Below are 15,046 nucleotides of genomic sequence, written 5' to 3'. Positions count from 1 at the left end.
AAATAGAGTGTATTTTACGATAATGGGATATTTTTATTTTTATTTTTTTATATTTCAGTGTTTCTTTTCATATATTACCCGCCACACCTTTACTGTTTTTCTGTATTACAATTTGGAGATTTGACATGGGCTATATTGTTGTGTTTTATAGAAAAAAAAAAAACATTTATAATGTAAATTCCTGTTTTTCTCCATACACACGTGCACTTTAAATAACATGCAACGCACAGGTGCAGCAATAATATTGTGTTTCTATGCTGCAGGTGATGGATGCAAGCCGCCACTTAGGATGCATGACTTTACAGCCCATCTAAGGAATACCAAACACACTGGATTCGATATTTAATGCACACCTTTCCTCTCGACAAGAGCAATTAAAAAAAGAATACAGTCACCATGACGAAGAGGCTGATGTGAAGGAGCAACATAGCCGCATGCAAGCCAAGAGCCACCAGTGACCACCAGCACAGAAATGAAGGAGAAGTCCAAAACGGCAGCAAGGACTAGACGGGAAAAGGAGAACAGTGAATTTTATGAACTGGCCAAAATGCTGCCTTTACCGTCGGCCATCACATCCCAACTGGACAAAGCGTCCATCATTAGACTGACCACAAGCTACCTGAAGATGAGGATAGTCTTCCCGCAGGGTGAGCCACCATGCACCCATTCATTGTATTCACGTTTTATATATTATTCCTGCAGCCACAGTTTAGTTTTCCCCCCACGTTTATATTTAAAAAAAACAATTAACACCAACAAAGACATGAGAAAACTCAATACAATACTTTAAAAATAATAATATAGACACTTATTCTAATACAACAAGGCCCAATACTAGAAATATATTTTAAAAAAACAGACAATAATGCTAGATTTTGAAAGACAGGCATTCATGGAACAACAAAACATCTCTGGTGGTGTCAATCAAAACGTAACCGTTTTTTAATACAGCAATGGCGTATGGAAAAAAATGCATTATACCATCAGTGCATGAAGACTAAATGCCCTATATGACATTGATCGAGGAGCAAGAAAAAGACCTCCATCCTCATCTTTTTTTCCTGGCTGTATGGTGAAGCAGCTCTCTGCAGGCTGCACGCTGCTGCGTGACTGCGAACAAGACGCAGCTATTATGGCGAGGCCCTGCAGGGCTTCTAATCACCTTAAGCCTTGCGAGCAGGAGGGAACCACACCATCAGTGCTATATAAGCTCGGCCCCATGGCTCTATATATACAAAAAAACATAACATAGCTCATGACATTCAATCAACACGCGACATAACACGCAGCCCCCCCCCAGACAGGACCATTACGGTGGATTTATAGATATTTAATTTTTTTTTTTTTTTGCGCATGAAAACAGATGGGGGCATTTTAATACAGGCCTCATTTTAGTCAGAAGAATATATAGCCTGAGAAAAAAAAGATGATAATAAATTCTAAGTATGCTAATAATGGAAAAATAATAACCTGCCACCAAAAATAATTATTGAATACATTTTAAAAATTGTGATATTGTACTTTATGTCGTTTACTTGTGCGCAGGGTTATTTTTAATTGTGCTATTCATAATTCTCTTAATTGTAATTTAGTGAAAAACGACTGTCCTGTCTTAACGCGATAGACACGCTCCGTAAACGCAAAACTGTGTGCTATTTCCTTCAATAGGACCATTAAATGGACGACTCGAGGTCGTCTTGTGTTCATTTAGTAAGGTCGACAATGTGAGCCTTTTACTTCTTTATAAATATTATTTTTACTCATATGTATTTCTGCATTGCGGATATTCTGGGTTTTTTTTTCGTTTTTTAAAATAGTCATACTGTTGTGCGTTTTTTTATATTCATGTTTTGTCATTATTCTTACTATTGTTTTATTTTGTTTTTGCAGGTTTGGGCGAAGCTTGGGGTGTTACAAATCGAACAAGATCTTTGGATAACATTGGACGTGAGCTGGGCTCTCATTTACTGCAGGTCTAACGTGATGAATTATTCTCATTAATTCATATTATTATCAATAAATGTGGTGTAACTGTTGTTGCTTCGTGTTTATTCACAGACATTGGACGGCTTTATATTCGTTGTAGCTCCAGATGGGAAAATAATGTACATTTCAGAGACAGCTTCTGTCCACTTAGGACTGTCCCAGGTCTGCTTCTATTTTTATTTATTCTATTTATGCCTTTTTCATTTTATATTGCGCTAAACCATCGACGGTGTTCACAATTTGACTTGTTCTCCACAGGTAGAGTTGACCGGAAACAGTATTTATGAATACGTGCACCCTGCCGACCATGACGAGATGACAGCAGTTCTGACGCCACATCAGCCCTACCACTCACATTTTGTACAAGGTAAAAAAAAAAAAAAACATGAAACATTGTAATTATCCAACAACTAATCATATTCAAAGTAATTATTCGTGTCTATTTACTGTGTCATGAGCGTGGCAAGGGGCTGCAACCACTGGAACAGAAGAGTCAGTGTTAAAGTGACGCATGATTGACGCATAGTGTGCGCAAATGTCAGCGCAACAGCATATGTACACATCTGGAAGTATTTAGTTACATTTTTTTCTGGATATATTTGTGTTATATAGGCTCAGTAAATACACGGGCAACGTTTTATATTTAATATGTCGTATTTTTTCTTCTATTTTTGTTTAGAATTTTACTATGTATGTTTTTTATAAAATTGACTTTTTTCTTTAACTTTTTTTTAATTTGCAGAAAATAATGGGGTATTTAAAATGTGTTTTTATTTTATTTGTTATTGCAGAGTATGAAGTGGAGCGCTCTTTTTTCCTGAGAATGAAATGTGTGCTGGCCAAAAGAAACGCAGGCCTCACCAGTGGTGGATACAAGGTGCGAATTCATTGTATTAATTGTTTTTTAAATGATTACATGATTTAATCATTTACATTATTACTATATGCTATTGTTATTAGTAGTATCTTTGTAGTTTTTAAAATGTATTATTATTATTATCAACATACTGTATTCTCATGTCATAAATTAGCAATAATGAAAAAGTAGAACTGTGAACATTTTTAAAGCAGGATTTGCGTTCACACAAAGTGTAGTTTTCATGTTTTCAAATCTAATTTCGATATAATACTGGCTGTTTTACAACAGGTGATCCACTGCAGTGGCTACCTGAAGATTCGTCAGTATAGTTTGGACATGGCACCTTTTGAGGGCTGCTACCAGAACGTGGGCCTGGTGGCCGTGGGACACTCTCTACCCCCCAGCGCTGTCACAGAAATCAAACTGCACAGCAACATGTTCATGTTCAGAGCCAGTTTGGACATGAAGCTCATCTTCCTTGACTCCAGGTGAGCTTTATTCACTGCATTTAAGATCACTAATTCAGTTTGCATCACCGGGCAACTTAAAACCAGATATTATTAAAACAATAATAAATATGGGGAGTTTTTAAACCCAATGCAATTATTTCTCCGCAGGGTTGCCGAGCTGACAGGTTACGAGCCACAAGACCTGATTGAGAAAACTCTTTACCATCACGTCCACAGCTGTGACATCTTCCACCTCCGCTGTGCCCACCACCTCCGTGAGTTACCTACACGCGTCGACACATGTGTACCATTACACACACAAACAGGCTAATCTTTTTCATCTGTGATTCTTTTTATCCCCCCCTCAGTGCTGGTAAAGGGCCAAGTCACCACTAAGTATTACCGGTTCCTGGCCAAGCAAGGCGGATGGGTGTGGGTGCAGAGTTACGCAACTATCGTCCACAACAGCAGGTCGTCGAGACCCCACTGCATAGTCAGCGTCAACTACGTCCTTACGTGAGTCTGCGCAGTGATTTGTGTACGAGGATGTAACCCTAAAGCCGTAAGAATTCTAGCTGATGTTTATGGAGCCAGACGTAGCGTAGTGTTTAACATAGTTGGCATTGACGTGGGGCCGTCTGGTGAGTGACTGGTGACCAGTCCGAGGTGTAGTTTACCTATCGTGATAGTTTATCTATCGTGAGCAGGTTAAGTGACTATGGAAAGTGACTGGATGGACAATGGTTATGGCGTTACTATACAATTATACATAAATAACAGTCGAGATGCAACTGGCTCGAGTGGCATCATATCAGAACGCGTGCTATGACAGAGGCTGCATTTACACTACATGCTTTAAGTCAGGCAATTTTGTTAACTCAAACGTCTCAAATGTGTTATATTCAATGAACGGACGGTGTACTTGGAAAGGGGAGGGTAGGTGAAGAGTAGCTACCACAAGATTACCCAGCATGCTTTGCGTGTCGTAGATGCGGGTATTGTTTTGCATGCATGTTACCGTGTAAGCGTTATTTTGATACCTGCATAGTCCGTGTGGTGCAGTTGCATTGTGTGTTCCACTTGTGTGGACTTGTTTTGTCTGACCCAATTCAGATTTAGGCCTGTGTTGGGTAGACATCACGGCAGCGTAAGCAGAACAAAAAAATGCACGGAGAGCCAAATAAACCGATGCAAATCTTCCAATGTGAACGCAGTGTAAGTAAACGGACCGGATATATAAAAATCCAAAAGCAGCAAAATCTCAGAGGTGCATAGACTATAAGGAATACAATATACATAATGTTTACTATAATGGTTGTTTACTTCCGTGTTGTCGCTATCTGATAGCACATTTCTGTACCAGCACGTGGTGCGTTTGAGGAAATAATACATGAAAACAGGTGATCATACGTGGATATAATACAGATATGACGAGGATAGCTGCGTATGGGACTGCAGTGTAAGATGATAAATTGGATATGTATCGTTTTCAAGCAACAATCTATGGCGTATAAACACACAAGCAGCGCTCCCGTTCATGTTACATCCAATCTACGGTTTGAGTATCTGTTCTGGTAGTGTACGCAGGGAAAAAGAATGCAGGGATTCAAATTAGGTCTGGTTTGGACACACTTCCTCATGCTACTGAATGAGAGCGTGCATGTGGCCAAACTTGACTGGTAGTGTATATGGATAAAAATCGGATATGAATCAGATTTTTGCCTAACAGGACGTGATTAGAATGTCAGTGACACACGCCCCCATGATATATCAAATTTAGAGCAAACAGTCATGCAAAAACAAGAAAACAAAGGCTGAACCATTTCTGTTTATTTACTCCCTTGGTGTCGAAGCCCATGTCACTTCTGTTTCTGCACTACCGGCATGTAGTTGTTTTACCTGCGTGTGGCCATGCAGTTTATTTCAGGTTTTTCAGTGAATGTCAGCACAGTGATATCAAATGTGGGTCACTTCAAAGTAAATGTAAACAGCTCGTCCAAAAAATGGAATTGGGCCAGCAGAGAAATACCTCACTGCACAACACCCATACATAGAGTGTATTTATATATGTAGCCCTCTTGAAACAAATCCACAAAACACTGCAGCCGCGGGCTCAGGGAAGTTGTTGTTATGAGAGCACAAATCAAACTCAGAGCCTCAGAGGCAGCAAGACAAACATCAGGGTTGAACCCCATCAAAAAAGCTCTATTGCGGCCATCGATCCGCAGTGTAAAGAAAGCAAAGTCGATCGAACGGTGAACTGGGAATCAATAGCCATCTCCCAGCTAGTGCACATGTTGTTAGGTTTGCCTGATCCACGTGTTTCTCTTTAGTCAGTGTGTGCATGTATGCCATTTTAAGCAACTTAAGCAGCATTTTAACATTAGAAAGGAAAAAAAACAATTACATGCAAGGGCTCATTAAAAAAAAAAAAAACATGGAAGGTTTCACTGGTGGTTTGAGGTGCTCTGACATTGACCCCGAGGTGGAATTTGGCTAACACAGCTGAGTTTGCACAATGGCCCGACATTATTGGCTCAGCCACGGAGTCAGCAGGGCACAGATAGGATGCAGCCCCAAAGCAACTATACCTTGCAAGAGCAAATAACACTCACTCGCTGGTGGCTATCCAAACACAGCCTTTCTCCCAAGGTGTTGCACATAAAGAATGGGTTGTATTTAGAGTTCTATTAAAGAGGGTGGCTGCACGGGGTCAGCGATGGGGCGCAGGGTTTAAAATGCCAGGCAGCTGCTGTTACATACTGTTGATGTGATAAGTTATAATAGGCTCATGTTTGCTGAGCACTTGACACAGGAGCCTTGTCGCTCCCTCCTGCACTGACACCTCGGCTTGAGTTCCGCCTCAGGATGCTGGATTAAATCGTCCAAAGCAGTGAACGAGTTTGCACGTATAAATACACGTACATGAAATCTACACGAGCCCGAAAACTACTGGATGAAAATTAGCCACGGTCTCCTTTGGTTACAGTGTGGCAATGGCTGCATCGTAGAAAATGATCATTGCGATTACTTTACAGTACTGTAGGGGTGTCACAAGGTCTCGCAAGATTTCTCGTTCAGTAAAAAAGTCTCATGGGCACCAGGCCTGGGACGATAATCAATTAATGAATCAATCACACAATAAATGAAAGTAATCTCGATAATTATGCCGGCCTTAATGTACTGTATTGCCATGTGTGTCTCACCTCCAAACAGGCAGGAGGAGGGTTCACACTGTGCATTGGTTTCAGCACCTTTGCACATTTGTTCCATAGAACAACGGCATGATCGGAGTGAGCCGTTTTGTCAGTCACACAGCCTCTTTGTCGGGGCCACTAGCATACACACAGAGTGCAGAAGAGTGTAACGTAGAAGGAATTAAGTTGTACTTCTCAAAAGTAACGTTAACATCTCGCCTTGCTCTCGTAAACCCAATCTCGTGTATCGTCTCGTCTCGTGAACTGAGTGTCTGGTGACACCCCTGTTTTACCGTATTATCATTATTATTCATGTCCGCCATCTTTGGGTCTGTTAGCCTTTAAAAGTCCAACAGTATACAATTTCTCAGCACGTTTAAATGGGTTTCAGAAGGTTTGGAGGTTAGAGTTGGGGTTAGGATATTCGTGTATTGGAAGTGTGTCGCCCAAAATCTAGCCTTGATGTTGGAATTTAGACCGTTTGCCTTTAGTAAGCCCGACTTAGACCACACCGTTTTCTATGTAGCTTTAATGCTAATAAGCTGTGTCTCTGACAAGAGTGTGTGGCTCCAAAAAGCGCTATTGTGCACTTTTTAGAAATACACTGTAAGTCTGCACTTGTTCAACGAGTGAGAAGTGAGGACAGAAACATTAGCAACACTACCATAGATATACTGTATACTGTATGTGAGCTACTGCGCTAACTTAACAGTCACATTTGAACAGCAACATCATGCGAGGTTAGCCTATTTGCTGAAGAAAAACAAGATAAGAATTACAGCAGCCACGTCTGTAGCAGACAGACAGCTGGCAGAGTACCAAGCTTTATTTTAAGATGTGTAGTGAAGCCTGATTGTTGCATTATTTTACAAAGTTGTCGCCCATTTAGAGGGGTTCTGGACTAAGGGTATGTTATCCCATCACTTCACAGAGTCAATTCATCGCAGAATATTAGGATAAATATCGGCTTTCCTTCTCTATTTCTAACATTGTTTGCCATCATTTTGCATAAAGGGACACAGAATACAAGGGAATGCAGCTGTCCCTGGACCAAATGAGCCCCACCAAGCCTGCTTTCCCTTACATTGACAGTCTGAATGAAGACAGGAAGAGCACAAAGTCACGTCTGACCCAAGCAAAGGCCAAAGCCCGAGTGTCACCCTACCCGCAGGTAATAAACAGTCTCTTTTATAGAACTGACTAGACTAGAGAAGGGAATCAAGCCAGAGAACTTCCAATCAAAATTTCCTTGCGTCTCTACAGCAGTTCTCAGCGTTCAACCCAGAGCGTTCCGAGTCAGACCAGGACAGCCAATGGGGAGGGAGCCCGCTGACGGAGTCGGCCTCGCCTCAGTTGTTAGATCCGAGCGAAGCCGCCGAGGCATCGTGCGCCTACAGACTGTATCCAGAGTCGGGCTCCCTGTGCTACGGTCTGGGTCTGCTGGAGGAGGATCTCGCGCACGCCCAGACCCGCCCTCACCCGACCGCCTGCGATCGGGCTCGATGTCAAAGCGGGCGCTACTTTTTGGGAGCTCCCCAATCGGGGAGAGAGATGTGGTGGGACGCCACCCGTTCCGTGCTGTCCCTACCGAAACCATCTGCAGAGAACAGCGAAGGCTACGAAATCACGTCCTACCACGGAGCCTTTCACGGTGAGGTGTTAGGGTTGAGGCCGCAACCATCTGTCTCTGAAAATAGCTCTGGCCTCAATGGCCCTGGTAGCTGTTTTCCAAATGTTATTATGGGACATGCTAAGTTGTTTATGCTGTCTCTTGCCAGTGTGTCGATTGCTACCATCTGTTGAAAAATTACCTCAAATTGAAAGCCAAGTAATTTCACAATGCATACCTTGTAACTACTATTGCAAACATTCTATTCCATTCGATTCCATGTAGACATACAGACTGGAAGTAATCTATCACTATGTACTCATGTCTTTCTCTTGTTTAAATAGGACGAGGCCACTGGGATGAAGACAGCGTCATGAGTTCTCCGGATGGCGGAGGGTCCACCAGTGATTCGGGTGAGCGCTACCACCAGGACCACTTCCAAGGTAGTCCTCGAGAGCCCAGCAAGATGGAGACCCTCATTCGTGCCACACAGCAGATGATCAAAGAGGAAGAGAGTCGCTTGCAGCAGCACAAACCCCCTTTGGACGTTTCAAGCCTCACAAAGGCTCACAGTCCGTGTTTTACCTCCTCCCTACCTCATCAGTCGCAGCTCAGCATGCCCAGCAGCGTGGTCTGCCGAGGCCCGGGAGCCCCGAGCATCGACCTTCCCTCTGAACGCCTCCATCATCGGATCAAACCGCCAGGTTCTCATGAAAACAATGATGAAAACACAACCAGTCCTGGCTCCCTGTCTCGCCTCAGCAGCCCCAGCTCTGATGGCATCCCCAGGTCTGGTCTGTCCCTCACCAAAGACTACATGCAGACCGATCTGTCCCCGCATCCGTCGCAACCACAAGGGAGCCTTCTGCTCTATCCATCCCAGGAGAGGCAGCCTCCAGACAGGCAAGCGGCATACGCATTGACTGGGTACTCCCTGGAACACCTGTATGACCCAGAGAGCCTACGGAGTTACTCCGGACTTGCTTGTGGAGGAGTCCAGTACGATGTGGCGACACACATGAGGATGCAGGCGGAGCAGATGCAGGGACACAAAGCCACCTCTGTGATTATAACCAACGGGAGCTGACAATATCTGATGCTGATAGGTCCTATTCTCTAAAGCATGGGAATATTATCTACGCTGAGGGATTGTTCTTGACACTGGAGCATGCTCTTTTCCAAGAATGTTCATGAACTCATGTTCACAAAGCCAAGAGGCAAAGGTCGAGGTTTTTTCCACAATATGGGGAGAAGAGTGTTATTTTAATGGCGGTGAACTGAATTCCCTTCTTCCTGCAGAGGCGACCGAGGTGCTGAGTCTGGTTAAACATCAAGCTGATCTTTGCAGCACGAATGTCTCATGCGCTATTGGCTTTGTTGGTTAATCTATCTTGGATTTCCAGTGGCTGTAAGAGAATGTGTTGCTCCATCGCCCTTTCTCCTAAGAACTCCATTGCACAGAAGAGTAGGAATAATGTTTGACGCAACATGGGAAAGCGTTTCACTAGTGTATAATGTTGATGGTTCTTTGTATTTTTTTGTCTTTAGGTAATTTCCTGTCCAAACAGAGTAGTTTCGGTGTTTGGCTAACAGTGGAAACACAGCAGGCGAAATGCTTCTGATTGTAAAACTTTCAAACGTAGCGTCCGAGACATTATTCATGTATATATCACTTTAAAACAACAATGTTTACATATCAGGATATAAACCTCCCCATGTTTTTACCTCGTTAGCATAGCAGTGCAACATGCTTTGAAATCCTGCTTCACACGCAACTTGTTTGTCATAACTAAAATGTGCTGAATGTCTTCTCTTCTATTTAATTTATAATGTAAATATCTCACAATCTTTGGACAAGAAGTGATGAGATTATTTATTGGTTTAAAAAGGTTGCTTCAATCTGAATACAGTTGGGAAAAAAAGCCTTATGTCTGTGTTGATTTTATTCTCCTGTCCCTGGCACACAATGCTCACCATATCGCTCACAGTAGAGCACATGTCCATCAAAACTGAGCAGTATAATCTCCTTAAAGACAGAATTCATAATTATTGAATTTATTAGATGTAACTAATGAAGTAGTTGGTGAGTATGTATTTCTATTATTTGGATTTACTTATATTTACAGTATATTATATTGACTTGATGTAGTGTTGTATAGAAAAAATAGCAGTATTAATACATATCATGATATTAATTAAAAACTAAGAAAATATATGTTTATTGATTTATTTTTAAAGGTTTTTATATACAGTAATAGTCATATATAATAGTCTTTCGAATTTTCTGGAGTTAAAATGTTGAATTTTGGGTGAAATTATGACTGCCAACCTGATACAACAAAATAATAGAAAACTAATATTCGTACTTTTTTCTCTTTCATTTTCAAATTTCAGAAAATTGTTGTCAAATTATCACTTTATTCTTGAATGATTTACAAATTTTTGACTTATATTTTCAGAAAAATAGGACTTTTTCTGTTGTGGTTCTATTTTATATTATTTTATGGTCAGTGTGGCCCCACAACTGCTTTTTAAAATTTTATTTTATTATTAATACACATAATTGATTGTTTGTAAAAAAATAATAATAATAATAAAATAAAATTAAATAAGTAAATAAAAAAATACTCTTTTTATTATAACTCTTTTATATTATTATTAATATTATCTTTTTATTATTATTTTTCTTCATTTCCAATATGTCAGTTGAACTGGACAAATGCTTTCAACTACCGGCCTTGGTGTCGTAGCTGTAAAACAACCCCTTCCACTTTTATCAAGTCTATTTTTAAGTGTACTTTACTGATCATTTATATCATGTGACTATTAAGACGACACGTCTGTCTGCCTCCTTGCGCTCTCAGTTTCCATGACATCAAGTGCTTTGATTTACATAATCATACGACTATGTTTGGCTCACGACACCACAAGTGCTGCTCCCAACATGTCTGAAAGGAGCGGCGGGGCTAAGATGTGGTAGCAGACAGGAAGCTGACGTCTTTGCATTCACTTTCCAACCGTGGATGATGGTTGCATGCTGCCACGTCTCCTACGTGGCCAAGAGGGTTTGTTTTTTTAATGCCAAGTGTGCCTCATTTCTTCATATTTGCTAAAAAAGAGGCATGATATGAGAATTAAACATTTTTTTTAGGTAAAAAGTAGTAATAAAGTAAGAAAAAACGTTCAATGGGTTTGAATGGCATAGAGGGAGACATGAATAAGGCTTTTATATACAGGGTCATTTCAGGGGGATTTGTTAACAGTAAGAAGAATATGCTGTAAAGTTGAAACAGAAGATAATATATTGAATGTAAAATATCTACCACAGCTGGCAGGCCTTAAATACTTCTGCAGAAATACGCTCCGAAGCGTTAAAGTCGCATATGTTTTCCCTGCATTTCTATGAATGTGTGCAGGTTGTCTGGACCCGGACACAGTCTGGATGCACATCTCCCATCAGTCACGTCTGACGTGGTCATGTGAAGCTCTGCCAGACATCGCTGCTGCTCTGATTCCAGGAGCAGCAACGCTCTGCTCTTTGCTTCACAGATGCTAAAAAATGTGTGTGTGTGTGTTTAAGAGAGTTGTGTGTTTATGTGTATTTCAGTTGATTTGTTTAAATACTGCGAAACCTCTTCTTTGCTTTTTGGCAAATGGTGTTTTTGACTGATGTGCCCTGGGGGCTTTCACAGTTGGCTTCACGAGGGGCCCAACATGGGCCTTTTGCCCAGACGCACTTGAATGCACCACCACTGCAAGTCCTCTATTGTAAACACGATAAATGTGCATTTAAAAACAATACAGAATAACATCGATTAGATGAATTCACCATCATCAAACCTTTAGCCACACAAGTGTAAAAATAAGCTAAGCGCTGTAATATTATACAGTACAGTATATGATATAATAATAAAACACGACATGACAGCGCTATTCAGCTGGCGGACCGGGGGCGAGTTCAGTTCTAAACTTGCGAGCGACCCGCATTCCTGCAGATTCCTAAAAACAGCAGAGCGCTCCTGTGTTACAGAAATCTTTGACTCGCGTTTTTTGCAGCAGGTCATTAAAAAAAAACAGCATAGCAAACATGTAAAAGATCTTTGACTAGTGTGTTTGTAGTAGGTACTTCAAAAACAGCAGGGCGCTCTTGTCACGTAAAACATCTTTGACTAACATTTTGGCAGAAGGTCATGAAAAACAGTATTGTGCTTCTGTCATATAAAGAATCTCTGACTTGTGTTTTTTTTTTGCACTAGGTCTTTAAAAAAAAGAGAACTACTGTCCTATAAACAATCTTTGATTAGTGTTTTTGTTGTAGGACATTAAAAACAGTGGCTCTTGAAATATAAAAAGATCTTTGACTAATCATTAAAAACACGAGCATGCGTCTGTCATATAAAGGATCTTTGACTAGTGTTTTTTGTACCGTAGTAGGTCCTTAAAAACGCAGAGCACTCCTGTCATGTAAAACAAATCATTGACTAGTGTGGGTTTTTTCCTAGTAGGTCCTTAAACACAGCAGAACACTCCCGTCATATATAAGATCTTCGACTACTGTTTTTTTCCCAGCAGAGCACTCCTTTTGTATATATGAACTTTGACTAGTGTTTTTTTTGCAATTGGCCCTTAAAAACAAAAATGTTCCTGTTATATAAACAATCTTTGCATAGTGTATTTGTAGTAGGTCCTTAAAAAACAGCAAAGCACTCCTGTCCTATATCGGATCTGTGACTAGCGTTTTTTGCAGTGGGTCCTTATAAGCAGTACTGTGAAGTGCTCCTGTCATATATAAGATCTTTGACAAGCGTTAACATAGTGGTTCTGTTCATTTTTTATTTTTGACTACAATATTGTAAGATATAAGTTTTAAGATATAAAAAACAAACCCTGCTCTCCAACCCCTAGCTTTCTGAAAATGTGACCCCCGCACCCCTGAACAATTTAGCAAACCAGCCCTGCTATATGATGTAATTCTCCGTCTTAATTATGCATGCATCAGCGTAGTTTACTAGCAGTAAATAGGCAAATAAACATGATGGCACCTTAAAACGCCTCTAATGGCTAAACTAAGAGGCAAGACGGCAAGGTTTCAGCCACACAAAGTGTGTGTGCAGGTGGCAAGTGTCAGAGTAGCCCCCAGTGTCGACTTGATTGATTTCAGGTCTAGCATTGAGGCACATTTGCATATTCATACGCCAATTAAAGTGTTCCTCTGCCTGCTGCTTGGCAAGGAGTCGTCCTCCGAGAAGGAAAATGTTTCAACATGTTTCGTGTGAACTTTACGACCTCCGTGAGCGTAAACTTTACGATTGTTTAATTCCTCCGCATCGCTTTCTGATAGCTTAAGTAGAGTGTCGTAAAACACGAGCGCCCGGACTGAAAATGAAGCCAATGTGCATCCAATTATTCCACATGTTCACCCCTGGTGGTGGTCAGCCGCTTGTAAATGAATCAAGCCAGCGGGACTTGAATAAACATTCAGTCGGGGTAGCTAGTGACACCCCGGCTGCAGAGCTCACTGGACCCGAGCACATTTAGATGTTCTGATTGGCTGGAGCAGGATATTGAGGTCATACGGTCGATCTAATTGGCTGAGCCAGGAAACTGGGGGTCATGCTGCAAAGTGGAGGGGAAATAAGGTTCCTCACTGTGTCGGAGCACCTGAGTTACGGCTGTGAAGCTATGCTGACAGCCTCTTAAGAAAAACACACAGTAATCCCCTTGCAGACATTAAAGCGACGCTTTGAATTTAAAGCAACAATCTGTAATAGTTTGACATTCTAATAACAGTTTCCAAATAATTTGGATAGTAAAGTGGCTTGGAATAACTGACATGGGGACCTCAAACCACCTCCTGTAGTGATCTATGATATTAGTGGACCAGCCAGGACACCTCCCATATTTTGTTAGCCCTAATTCCATATTACAGCTGCGTGCAGTGCTTGCACAAAGACCAGATCACATGATGTTAGTGTACCACTTATATCCATAGTCTTAGCTGTCCAATAAAAGGCTTGTATCTCCATAATTAGTGTTTAGTTTTTCTCCCAAACAAGAAGACCGGGGCTCTCCCCACATTTAGCATTCACCGCCCTGCAAATGTGCAGATTTTTGGTCAGATTTGATTTTTTCATTCATTCATATTCTGTGCCACTTGTCCTCACGAGTGTCGTGGGAGTATGCTGGAGCCTATCCCAGCTGACTTTGGGCAAGAGGCGGGGGACACCCCGGACTGGTCGCCAGCCCGGCTCCGATGATCGGGTGATGCTCGTGCATACTGTTCATGTGGGAGGGAACTTGTTTCCAACCGCCTAATCTAGTATGTTAATCCAACCCTGAACAAGTCAAACACGGTCTAAAAAGCTGGTTTCAACCGAATTCATGCAATAATTATTTCTTTTAGTGCATGTAAACCTACTGACTGCAAGACATGAATTAAAAAGAGAACAATCAACAGCGTTTGTTTTAGTACAACTACCAACAACCCAATAGAAAACCTGACCTACATGATGGATGGAAATGTGGGCATTGCCCCATCTTTGCGGCTTTAAGAGCTTCCACTCTTCTGCTAAGGCTTTCTGGATGTCACAACCTCTGTTGCTCTTCATCCCAAAGGCAAAGAAGTGTCAAAAATGTGTCGAGAAGATGACAAATTAAAATAGAGGGCGCACAGAGGCGATGAGCTCGGTCATCTGGGAGGAACTCAGAGCACAGCCGCTGCTCCTTCAGATCGAGAGGAGCCAGTTGAGGTGGCTCGGGCATCGAGTCCGGATGCCTCCTGGACAGCGTGGAGAGGAGATCCCCGGGGCAGACATAGGACACGCTGGAGGGATTATGTCTCACAGCTGACCTGGAAGAGGTGGCCAGGGACCAGGAAGTCTGAACTTCCTACTGAGACCCAGACTTGGATAAGCGCAACAAAATTGATGGATAAATGGATGGGGCA

The 15,046-nt window shown here is 41.7% G+C and overlaps 1 protein-coding gene across 3 annotated transcripts in view; it reads left to right on the top strand.

Annotated features, from left to right (window-relative positions):
- The window catches only part of LOC129171979 (single-minded homolog 1-like), a 64,582-nt gene extending 54,652 nt beyond the window's left edge, over nucleotides 1–9,930 (top strand). For 2 of the 3 annotated variants that reach the window (XM_054761221.1, XM_054761222.1), the window contains 11 exons: nucleotides 264–647; nucleotides 1,891–1,973; nucleotides 2,059–2,148; nucleotides 2,245–2,353; nucleotides 2,778–2,863; nucleotides 3,134–3,333; nucleotides 3,463–3,569; nucleotides 3,663–3,810; nucleotides 7,506–7,662; nucleotides 7,755–8,142; nucleotides 8,445–9,930. In XM_054761221.1, coding sequence (XP_054617196.1) covers nucleotides 473–647; nucleotides 1,891–1,973; nucleotides 2,059–2,148; nucleotides 2,245–2,353; nucleotides 2,778–2,863; nucleotides 3,134–3,333; nucleotides 3,463–3,569; nucleotides 3,663–3,810; nucleotides 7,506–7,662; nucleotides 7,755–8,142; nucleotides 8,445–9,187 — 2,286 coding nt within the window. In that variant the 5' untranslated portion in view covers nucleotides 264–472 and the 3' untranslated portion in view covers nucleotides 9,188–9,930. Of the gene's footprint in view, nucleotides 1–263; nucleotides 648–1,890; nucleotides 1,974–2,058; nucleotides 2,149–2,244; nucleotides 2,354–2,777; nucleotides 2,864–3,133; nucleotides 3,334–3,462; nucleotides 3,570–3,662; nucleotides 3,811–7,505; nucleotides 7,663–7,754; nucleotides 8,143–8,444 lie in introns of those variants that run through there. The other variant, XM_054761223.1, reaches the window with a different exon arrangement.
- Nucleotides 9,931–15,046: the final 5,116 nt, after the last annotated feature.

The sequence above is a fragment of the Dunckerocampus dactyliophorus genome, chromosome 19 (assembly GCF_027744805.1).
Source record: "Dunckerocampus dactyliophorus isolate RoL2022-P2 chromosome 19, RoL_Ddac_1.1, whole genome shotgun sequence".
NCBI lineage: Eukaryota > Metazoa > Chordata > Actinopteri > Syngnathiformes > Syngnathidae > Dunckerocampus > Dunckerocampus dactyliophorus.
This window is presented reverse-complemented; position numbering and strand designations above follow the sequence as displayed.